Raw genomic sequence first — 11,625 nt, forward strand, 5'->3', positions numbered from 1 at the left:
AAGTACGAATGAGGACTACAGGATCAAATGCAACAACAACAACAAAATTACATCTGTAAAGCGCCTTTCACCAGCACTATAAATGTCATCATGCCTGTCAATAAGAAAGCCATGATGGATGTGTACATCAATCAACTATTTACTGCAGTTTATGAATTCACATTTGAAAGACTTGCTACAAGAAATGAAGGTGGAATAAAATTGGAAGCATCAGTACCTTGCACGAAGGACAATAATGTCCTCACTGACCAACATGCTGATGAAATCTGTAAGGATATTTGGACATTTCTAGGGCAACTCAAAGGACTTATGGGACAGATTGCAATTCTCCATTCTCCACTGATCCCAGGTATACGTTATAAATTTAGCAAAGCTAGAAAAGTGTCAACTAGATCAATACTACTGGTTTATTATTTAATTACGGGATAGGATGTTTTGTAAATGTAACATGCAATGTTTACTGTAATTGTAATCTCTTGAGAACTGTATGCCTACCAACAGCCGTGTAGATAAGCCTGGTATTGATCATCTTGAACTTTCTGTTCATCTGTTATTTAGAAATTACAATTGTTACATGGACCTACATTGCCAGATAAAACTTGATCCTATTGCGCTAGGTAACTGCAACATCGTACATTATATTTATATAAATGCCCAGCAATGTGATCATTTTCAAGTCAATCCAGGATTAAATCTGCTGAGTCGGATCCACAGCTATATCTTTATTGAACAAATAATAATAATAATCCTTACATTTGAATAGAGCCTTATTACATCTTCGAGACATCTCAAAGCGAGTCACAGAATATACTGTAAAGTGAATTAACTAGATTTTGTGGGCGAAGTGTTCACTTAAAATGTGCATATAATGTTTCAATGCTAAATGATTTGTGTTGGCAACTTCTAAGGAAACTTGGAATATAATTCAGTGTGTGTGTGTGGGGGGGTGGGAAGGGAAATGGAAAAAAAAATTGTGCTCAATTATCACTAAATTGCAGCAATTTTTAATTGTTCACATCTGAATTTTATCTTTGACTTTAAAAACATACTTAACGATGAAATGAAAACCTTTTTCATTTTGTCTAAATCTTTAAATGTTTTTAAGGCAACGCTTCAATTCCTCAACTCACTGTGGCAGTTCACTTAAAATGCAGCACAACTGGGCATTGCTTTAAAAGTTGAACATACCTTTCATCTGTTCTGGTAATGAAGTTATTGTTTGAAGACTAATGGTGAAAAGGGTGATAACGTCATTACTTGGTCCTGACATTAATTTGAGACTAATTTTAAATATCATTTTCTTTGTCTATGTTTTTGTTCTAAATTTGTCACAGATGTATTCCTTCATGGCTTTACAACAAGATGTGGTGGCATATCCTATATACCAAGCCTCAGTTCCTTGAACCTTTTCAGCAGCTTTAAACGTAGAGATCCAAAGGCTGTGATTAATGAGAATATACGGCGCTTGGCCACAACTGCAGGATTTAACCCCAAAATCTACTACCTCGCAAAGGTAAAAGTCTCAGTTCAATCCGATATTAATATGCAGCAACGTGCTGTGTTAATAACTTGTATATAGATGTTGGGATACTGAAATGTTTAGAATACACACTAACATCTTCTTGTTAGGGAAACTGTTTTGGCTTCATTCCTGGGAAAGCACTGTGCATGTGCAGTAAATGTTTAACTTGTGGTCACCTGGTGATAGGTAAACCATGGAAACACCATCTGGACTATGGGGAGACCGGAGCCAGCGAACTATGATGGAATTGTGACCAACCAGAAAGGAGTCACCATAGCAGCACCAGGAGCTGACTGCATCCCTTTGATCTTTGCTGATCCTGTCCAAATAGCATGTGGAGCAGCTCATGCAGGTAATGTTCCATCCACGTTTAGGCATTCAAATCAATATAAATTGAGTAGAAAAACATTCTGTAACAATTCATTCTTGACTTTTTCCTGTCAAGAACGTGTATAGAAAATTACTATTCGGAATCAGGCGATTTGACCTGACTTGTCTGTGCTCGGGTTTATACTCCACATGAGCTTCCATGTCTCCTGATCCCTTCTCTGTCTTCCCACCTAATTGCTAGCACGATTCTGAGAATCAGTGGGTTAAAAATGTTGGTTTACTATTGTGATTCTCAATTTCTGCCGTGAGAAGTACTTTATATTTCCTTCCTCCATGTGTTCCTCCATTGGCGGGTGGGCCTTCAGCGTCTCTGCCCCCACCCTCTGGAACTTCATCCCACAGTCCCTCTGCCCCCTCCCTTGCCTCCTTCAAGACTTGTCTCAAGACCCTCCTCTTCTACTGTGCCTTCAGTCACCCTCCTACTCCTACCCTCCCCCAATACACCCCTCCTGATCCCAACCAGCAGCTTAGGTATGATCCCTGATAGTCTAGTGCCTTGGGATGTCCTCCTGACATGAAAGGCGCTATACAAATGTAATTTGTTGTTGTTGTTATTTCCATATTGTTTGATCTTCCCACCCTAGGTTGGAGAGGTACTCTGGCTGGAGTGGCTATAGCTACAGTAAACACAATGATGACTGAGTTTGCCTGCAGTATGAAGGATATTCGAGTGGTGATGGGACCTTGTGTGGGCGAGTGCTGCTTTACACTGCACCAAGAGGCAGCTGAAGAATTTATCAAGATAGACTCGAGCTGCGTGAGAAACACAGATGGATCCAAACCTCATGTGAATCTTAGACAAGCAACCAGGTTAGAGTGAAATGTTTGTAGTTGACACAGAAACTGAGGTTATAAAAGTTGATACCTAAAAATTGGGAAATATGTATTTTTTCCTAGATTTTGTTTTGGGTGCTTAAAGTTTCTAAATTGATATATGTTTAAATATTTACCATTTTTAAGGGTGGAATTGAAGCTGGTAATTAGTGAAATTTTATAGCCAATAATGAACATGGCTAGCTTTTAAATTAAATTCCAAAAGACAGAGGCGGCTCAATAAAAATATTCTTTTCTCTTGATTCATTCTTTTCTTTCCTAAGAGTGTTGCTGGAACGTGAAGGGATTTTATCAGAAAATATATGTGATGTTTCCACTTTTAATCCAAGCAACAAAGGTACTCTTTGTACTGCTTGTCAGCCTGATATGTTCTTTTCACACACTCGGGATGGGCAAAACTTTGGAACCCAAATTGGATTCATATCTGTCAGAGACTAAAAGCAAATATCCAAACTCGTAGAGGTAAGAGTACAATTTAATGTTTAATTTTTATATATTACAGATCTCGCAATAACTAAATACTCTGGGTTTTATGAGGTGTGTTTCACACAAGACTTTATGTTGCCAGTTTGGCTCACTTGGTAGCATTGTCACTTTTGGGTCAGAAAGTTGTTGTTTCAAGTCACCTCCCCCATCTCCCAAGCTCAGCATCAAGCGACACCAATATTAAGCTCTCCGAGATGTTACCCCGTGTGAAGGACGCTATATAAATACAAGTTGATATTGTTGTTAATCAGGTGCTATAAAAATGCAAAGGTTTTCTTTCTTTGTTTAAGGAGCTCAGTTTAAGTATAAGGTTCAGTGTGAGGGGATGGAATTTATCTCATGAAAAGAATGGTTTTCTTGCACTTTCAGTTTACATTTCCAAACTAAACTCTTAACTTTTATTTTCTAGTAAAGTTTCTAAAATACAAAACCGTCTTTATACTAGTGATTATTATAAGTGTACCTTCATGTTTTTCAGTGCCTTCTATTGGTGTCCAATGGTGCCACCTGCTGGTACCTATTCTCTTCTATAAGGTGAATAGCTGAGTGGAATATTACCTGAAAACTATTTTCTCTTTGGTGCATCAATTGCTATTTGCTACTTGCTTTTTCAACAGAAGGAATTCCTCCAAGCTGACTTTGTGAATCCTGATAGCAAAGGTGTTTTTCTAACAATAGTTTCACAATGATCTTTAATAATGCATTTAAGCGCATTTAAGTGCTCTGAGATGCCGTCCGGCGTAGATGGCGCTATATAAATCCAAGTTATTGTTGTTGTAACAAAAGCAAATTATTTTCTATTTTTGGATACAATATGGCACCTAGGTTTTGCACACATCTTTCAGTGAAGTACGATGCATATTATGTGAGAAAAACTTTGAAGATTAATTTTATCATAATTTTTACATTTTGTTTTTTTTATATACAAAATGTGTCCTGGCCAACAATCAATAAATGTTGTCATTCACTCTATGATTGTTTGTGGGACATTGGTTTTGTTTTCCTTTTATACTGGGGAAAGGCATAATTATATACCATTATTTTTGTACGCGGTAGAATGCAACAAGCAGTAATAGTTTCATGAGCAGTAAGTAGTACTGGTCAGTCTGCCTGGTTTTGGGGAGGTTCCAAAGATTTACATTTATTTGACAGTGGCAAATATTATGCTGTATTTCTTTTAAAATCTTCCCCACATTTTTTGAGAGTGGGATACACAAAAGTTAAAATAAATTCAACAAAAGTATGACTTTTAGTTATAATTGAAAAAAGATCAAAATTGTTCAACCTTTAAAAGTGCATTTATATAATACAACTTGTAGTTATATAGTGCCTTTGAAGCAGGATAGCATCTCAGAGAGCTGCATGGTGGCGGTTTTGGATGCTGAGCAAGAGAGGAGGCGGGGGAGATGACGATAGGTGCAGTCTTCCAGTGTAGAATCCAGTTCAAATTAACCAAATTGAGTTGAATTTATAATATCTTTTCGTGACATTAACAAATCATTTTCTTTCAACCTGATTTATACCCATCATTACAAGCTCCATTTATTAATCACGTTCATTTTGAAGAATTGAAATGGCCTCAGTAACTCTGCTGTTGCTATGAGTCTGAACCATTCATCACACAGATGGTAGTCACTGGTTCCTAAGCCAGATGAGTTTTCAGTACTCAAGGGAGATACCAGCTAGCCTGACTCATTGGAAGGAATTTGAGGGGCAGACCTGAGGGCAGGGATTCTCCCCACTTGGCTTTGGTTCACCCTGCAAACCAAATCCCTGTGGTCCTAAATTGGACAAGCAGCGGGAAGCTTGCTTGACACTCCTCTCATTGCGGTTTTAGCTGGTCAGGATCCCAAAGCCTTAACTCTCACCAACCTGTGGCTAATTCACGCAGGAATTCGATAAGCAGAAATCTCCCTCCAGGGAAAGAGTATGTATTCCATTCAACAACAACAACAAAATTACATTTGTATAGCGTCTTTCACGTCGGGAGAACAAACAAAGGTGCTGGACAATCAATGTCTTACTGCAAAAGTGCAATGAATATGTATTTTGAAATAAAGATAAATTTCATGGCAACTTTGGGAGTCATGACCTCCCCTAATGTCTTTTGTAATTTTGTCCCTTTCACTCCCTCTAAATAAAAGTAAGCAGCAAACATAGATAAAAGCTCTTTAGTGGCACCATATGGTGCACAAATTATGATCTCTTCAACTATAAAGAGGAATTCAACCAACCTTACTATGTTATTGACTTAATTGAACACCTTGATAATTAAGATACCAATTAGTTCTATATTTCTTCACTGGATTGAATGACTTCCTATTCAATTGCTTTGGGCAACTGGGGATGCATTGCTTGTTCAGACAAGTCCCTTTAGTTCAGCACCACCCAAACATAATTAAACCGCTTTTTGTACATAAAGCTTCCCATAAAACTATTCCTAGCATTGAAGAACTGCACCAAAGTGAAAATGCTGGAACAGAGAGTTGATTTTAGTTTGGTCAATACTACAGAAGAACAAAATGTAGGCAAAGGGTCAAAAGATACTATTAACAGAACCTGCAGCTCTTGTGACTGGAATAGGTGGAGCAGCCATGCAAATACACTTGAGAGGCAATTATGATTACCCAATAACCAAAGTGTAGATAGAAGTGCAGGTGTTAAAACTCTAATGATGTACAAGGAGGAGACACTTAGTAAATGTTGTGGGAGTCAAGATGAATGCAAAGGGAAGTGCTTTTTCCTGCACATGGAATCTGAGCAATATGTTCGGCTCTGATGGTTACAAAGTCTTTTAAACCCTCTCAACCTAACCAGTTTCTCAAATATGCTGCCTGTTTGGTAAGTGACAGGGTCAATAGCACTGAACTTCTTTTTGAGAAGTTCATTCAGATAGCGCAGATTGAGTGGAGGGAAATAACAACTTAACTTTCTGGGAATGATGAATCAATGATGTGATGACCTTTATATTTGTCCAGGCAGGAAGAATCATCCTTCATCTTGTATACATGAAAGAGACTCGCAACACCAATCAGTAAGGTCACTGGATAGGTTTGAGTGAAGAAAGTGCTTCAGTCCATTTGACTCCATTGTTCATATACTATACTCCATGCTGGCATACAATTTCTCAAGGGGAAGCTGAAAGAGATCAGGGGTGTTAGTTGACTCTTCACTCATGGCACAAAAGTGTGAGATAGCAATAAACAAGGCAAATAGGATATTGGACTACATTGTCAAATCAGTTGAGTTTGAAACCCCAGATGTCATACTCAAGCTCTATGATGCTCTAACCAGTCTCACCGAGACTACATTTCTGATCACTGTGATATAAAGGGGCTGATAATGATCAAACAAGCTATGGTTCTTCAGTCTTGAGAGAAGAGATCTTATAGAAGTGCATAAGATTTTAAAAGAAAACCCTAACAATACTTTTGAAAGTATCAAAACAGTTAGAGGAGATAGGTTTAGATTTGCAAAGTGCAATTTCAGGACAGACACATAAGAACATAAGAATTTGCTAGGCAAAAGAAAACCAAGGTCCATCTACCAGGAAGGTTTTCTTCAAACAACAACCACAAATTATATTCGTTTAGCGTTTTCACATTGGAAGGACGTATCAAAGTCCAAAGGGTAATTAATGACTGTAACAATTTGTGGGCCCTTTTTATCCAAACCAATCTCACCTGTTTTCCCAGTATAGCAACAAACTATTTCTTAAATCAATCCAGTGTTTTAGCCTTAATCCAGATAACTAATTGTAATTCTGGTTTGCTCTCCTCTCAAGGCATTGTGACTAAAGTGGTTGGAACGCACAGCCCTCTAAATTGAGGAAGCCTTAATACATTTGCCCCAGACATCCACTGTTAGTTGACTCATCACTCATGGCACAAAAGTGTGAGATAGCAATAAACAAGGCAAATAGGATATTGGACTACATTGTCAAATCAGTTGATTTTCATCTTCCCATTGGGGTCAATTAGCTGTTGGTAGCCTCTCATAGGAACGTTGTTCAGAGAGGTGGGCTGGAGGTGGAAGTAAGTCTGTTACTGAGTGTCTGGAGTTACAGTTTATGGTTATGAGGATCAGTGCACTGGAGAAAATTAATGGTTGGAGCAGAGGTTGTACACATAAGAGAATAAAGTTTTTTTACTTTGTTGTGGTAAAACACAGACTATTGATTCTGCTAACCTTTTATCCTGGCTTTTATTAATATTTTATCTCGGCTTCATGTCAAAGGAAAACAGTTATTTGGAATCCTTTTTTGCGATTTTATAGATTATTTTCCTGTATATAATTATCAGTTTCCCTGTATTGTCATTAGAGCTCCAACTGAAGGACACTGCCTGGCCTTGTGTTGCATTTCCTCCAAAATATCCACACCAATCTTTGCTGTTGAAACTTGAGTATGTTTAATAACAACCAACAAGCTAACAGATGTAGGTTAATATAAATGTAAACCTATGTATGCAGTATGATCATGAATCTGCTTTAAGCAACAACAACAAATTTACATTTGTATAGCGCTTTTCACGTTGGGAGGATGTCCCAAGGCGCTGGACAGACAGAGCTTTGGGGAGGGTGGAGGGTCTTGGGATGGGCCTTGAAGGTGGCAAGGGAGGCGGCGAGGCGGAGGGACTGTGGGATGAGAAACAAAAACAGAAATCGTTGGGAACACTCAACGGGTCAGGTAGCATCTATGGAGAGAGTGAGTCAAAGTTTCGGGTCCATGACCCTTCGTCAGAACTCAATTCTGCTGAAGGGTCGTGGACCCAAAATGTTGACTCACTTTCCTTTCTCCATAGATGCTGCCTGAACTGTTGAGTGTTCCCAGCAACTTCTGTTTTTCTTTCAGATTTTCAGCATCTGCAGTATTGTGTGTTTTGTGTAATTATTATGAGAAGGTTGTTTTTTCACAGAGTTCTTAGAATGTGGAACATTTTTACTGTTTTACACTGTTAAAACTGAGTTAACACCAATATTTAAAGGGTATTAATAATGTGGTAAATAATATTAAAATATTAGATAAAGAGTTGTGTAATTAGGTTAGTGAGTACAGCTTCAGTGTGGAGGGAAGGAGCAGTGGGGAGAGCTTGCACCGGAATCAACATCATGGGCTGAATAGCCTCCCTCTGTGCTGTAAACCTCCAGTGATTCTGCAATTATCTACTTGCACTAATTCCAGAAGCAAAGCCCAAGGGAGTACCAGAATGTGGATTGCAAAATATTCCACACATTGAACCCCAGAAGACTCTGAGCTAGAACCAAAGTACACAACGCTCCATGAAAACAGCTACTGAGATGTTACATGATACCGTGAAGGTGTCATCTCTTTTGACAACAGTAAGAAATCCCCAATATTCTTCCCGCAAGAACATTCTACATTTATCACAGTGCATTACAGTTGAAAACCCACCAGGCAGACAGTCATCTATGATTTCTGAAGCCCACTTTTCTCAATAAAATATTTAATGGATTAAAATTTGTTATCCTGTATGCCTATAATTTGAGAAAAAAATGTAAATCCTGAAAACTTAAATGTAATTCATTGATGAATTCAATTATTGTACAGTTGTTAAAAAGAAATCCGCACTTTGGGGAAAACATTTTTTTTGTGGAAAACAAAGACAAATTGAAAGGAATATTTGCTTTTTCAAATATATGCAAAAAAAATGTTTATTAAGATTTTATTCTGTCTGGAAGAAGTACCATTTTTCTTCTTAGTAAGTGTTGGCACATTTTTTCTCGATAGCACCAATTTTCCAGCTCTATCTAAAGATACATGGGGAAAGAGTAATTCTCTTGAAAAAGTGGCACTCAAAGTGTTCAAACAAATTTAAACAAATATACATTTGTTTAATATATAAATTTATATATAAATTTAAACAAATATACATTTGTTTTAAAGTGATTTTAAGAATATGATAACAATTGATTTAACATACCTTATGCTAACTATTTATCACACTCTCACTATGTAGACCAGGACCTTGGGACAATGAAACCACAATATAAATCCAATTTGCTGCCGTTGTTGTTGCAAATGAGGCAGTGACTGCCAATAGCAAGAACAGGCCTTGCCTAAAGAGGTCAGTGTTGCACTGTGTTCGAAAGAACAGTAAATCGTTCCATACGCTTTATATACAATTTACCCATTTCCATTCACCAATTTCTAATGGAATTCACAACATGAAAATGGTGGATGTTGAAGGTAAAATCGTGACTTAAAGGCAGAGTGAAATTATTCCTCAAATGTACAGCAGGAGACTAAATCATTGGCTTTTGTTTTCAGATATTAGTGGGGTTAAAATTGCAATGTTTCTTAATCTGTTAAATGTGTTAAAACGTTGAATCTGTTAAGAAGCATTGCAATTTTCATTCTATTATTTTTAGTATCTGAGTTGTCCTAGAATTCCTTAAAAAATATATAACTTAGTCACTCAATCCACTACTGTTTGTGGGACACTGCTGTGCGCAGTTGGCTGCCGCGTTTCGCTCACAAAATATACAGTCAATTCATTTTCCAATATATTCTGTGAAGCACTTTGAGACATCTGGAAGATGTGACAAGGCGCTATATCAAATGCAAAGATTATTATTCCTCAGTGAACCTGTATACAAGTACTGAAAGATTCAATCGATTTCACACAGCCATCTCAAATGTTAGATTGCAACAATAATTATTTAGTTTCTAATCCACAAATATATAAATCCAAGACACTACCCTGTGAGAAGGCGCTATACACATACAAGTCATTTTTGTTGTTGTCCTTCCTCCTCCCTTCTTTCTCACAATGTTGAAACCAACTCATTGCACCAACTTCTGCTCCATTTAGCTTTACCAGGAACTCATATGTGTCTTGCTACCCTCAGTCATTCCTTCCTCTTTTACAGGCTTTTAAAAAGTGAAGCTCATTCTAATCTAACCATCAGTTCCTGATTTGTCTAACCTTCTCTCCTCTTTTAAACCTTTATGTTGGTCAACCAGATGACTGACTCGTGCATAAACCCACCATCAATGCACTACGAGTTATAATAATAAATAATAATCCTTGCATCTGATATAGCGTTTTTAACGTCTTCTAGATGTCTCAAAGCGTTTCACAGAATATACTGTAAAGTGAATTGACTGTATATTTGTGGGTGAAATGTGGCACAGCAGTGTCCCACAAACAGTCGTGGATTGAAGTGACCAATTTATTATTATTTGTTTTCTTGAGGGATTATTATTATCAGGTTTGTGGAGTAAGGAAACTTGCCCAAAGTTTTGTCCTGCCAGCAATCGAACCCAGGTCTCTAGCTTACGAGGCAAGTGCTCTAATCACTGAGCTACAGGTCGCCACATATGCATAGAAAATTCTGTTTTCTAAATAGAACATTTTAGGCAAAGATTGGCAAGAACCCAAGCTTAGGGACTCCAGAGTGATTGCTGGGGTCCTTCCAGCCTAACCAGCTAAAACTGGACAGCTTTCCATTGCAAACACTGACTGGTAAGCTTCCTGCTACTTGTCTAGATAGGATCACTCTACCATATTAAGATTTTTGGTTTGCAGAGTTAACTGAAGCCAAGTGGGAAGAATCCTAGCCCTCAGTGACTAATCTACTTCTCCATATCCTGTTGATGAGCCAGGCTGGCTGTCCTGTTATCAGCATTATTTTCAGCAACAAGACTGGAAAGATCACCCCAATTCCATTGCCAGGCATTTCACCTTGGAGCTAACTCAGCCCCAAAGAACCTCTGTTTACCTCCCAATTGTTTACAACTTGCTAGTGATCTTCATTGGAGACCTAAGCTCTTCTTCTTCTAGTTGTGTAAATAAAGAACAAGGAATTTCCCAGGTGTAATGTGCAGGCTGATTTCAACTCGAGCAGCAGATGGCCTCAGCATCCCCAAGCCAGGATTCCACTATCACTGTGTTTGTGTGCGCATGTGGGGGAGGGGGAAGGTACATTTATTTGAGCTGAGATATTATCCAAATAAAAAGCAGCCCAGACTATCATGTAGGAGTCCTTGCCTTGTAAGCGAGAGACCTGGGTTCGATACTTGGATAGAGTGAAATATTGGCTAAGTTTCCTTACTCCACAAGCCTCTGTTTACCTAGCAGTAAGTAGGAACCCGGTTGTTAGTTGATTGACATATCACTTTTCCAGGGGTAGTAATCCCTTAAAAAAATAACAATAATAATTTGGTCACTCAATCCACAATTATTTGTGGGACACTGCTGTGTGCAATTGACTGCCACATTTCACCCACAAAAATATACAGTCAATTCACTTTACAGTATATCCTGTGAAGCACTTTGAGACATCTCGAAGATGTGAAAACGTGCTATATCAAATACAAGGATTATTATTATTATTTATCATATATTGATCATTAAAAATGAGGATCTTTT

At 37.9% G+C, this 11,625-nt stretch overlaps 1 protein-coding gene across 1 annotated transcript; it reads left to right on the forward strand.

The window, feature by feature from the left end:
• The first annotated feature begins 77 nt into the window (after positions 1–77).
• Positions 78–4,204, forward strand: lacc1 (laccase (multicopper oxidoreductase) domain containing 1). Its single transcript, XM_042334728.1, has 6 exons — positions 78–349; positions 1,335–1,513; positions 1,709–1,874; positions 2,497–2,722; positions 3,010–3,208; positions 3,711–4,204. Exons 1-5 carry the CDS (start codon positions 91–93, stop codon positions 3,182–3,184), a joined length of 1,005 nt encoding a protein of 334 aa, XP_042190662.1. The 5' UTR covers positions 78–90; the 3' UTR covers positions 3,185–3,208; positions 3,711–4,204.
• The last annotated feature ends 7,421 nt before the right edge of the window (positions 4,205–11,625 follow it).

Source organism: Callorhinchus milii, unplaced genomic scaffold (assembly GCF_018977255.1).
Source record: "Callorhinchus milii isolate IMCB2004 unplaced genomic scaffold, IMCB_Cmil_1.0 Scaffold4, whole genome shotgun sequence".
Lineage (NCBI taxonomy): Eukaryota > Metazoa > Chordata > Chondrichthyes > Chimaeriformes > Callorhinchidae > Callorhinchus > Callorhinchus milii.

What these genes read in the sequence shown, in the direction of transcription:
- lacc1 (XM_042334728.1), top strand. Translation starts at nt 91, where the DNA reads ATGCCTGTCAATAAGAAAGCCATGATGGATGTGTACATCAATCAACTA. An exon ending in ATGTGGAGCAGCTCATGCAG is followed by an intron (nt 1,875 to 2,496) that starts GTAATGTTCCAT and finishes TTCCCACCCTAG; the next exon opens with GTTGGAGAGGTACTCTGGCT. An exon ending in AATCTTAGACAAGCAACCAG is followed by an intron (nt 2,723 to 3,009) that starts GTTAGAGTGAAA and finishes TTCTTTCCTAAG; the next exon opens with AGTGTTGCTGGAACGTGAAG.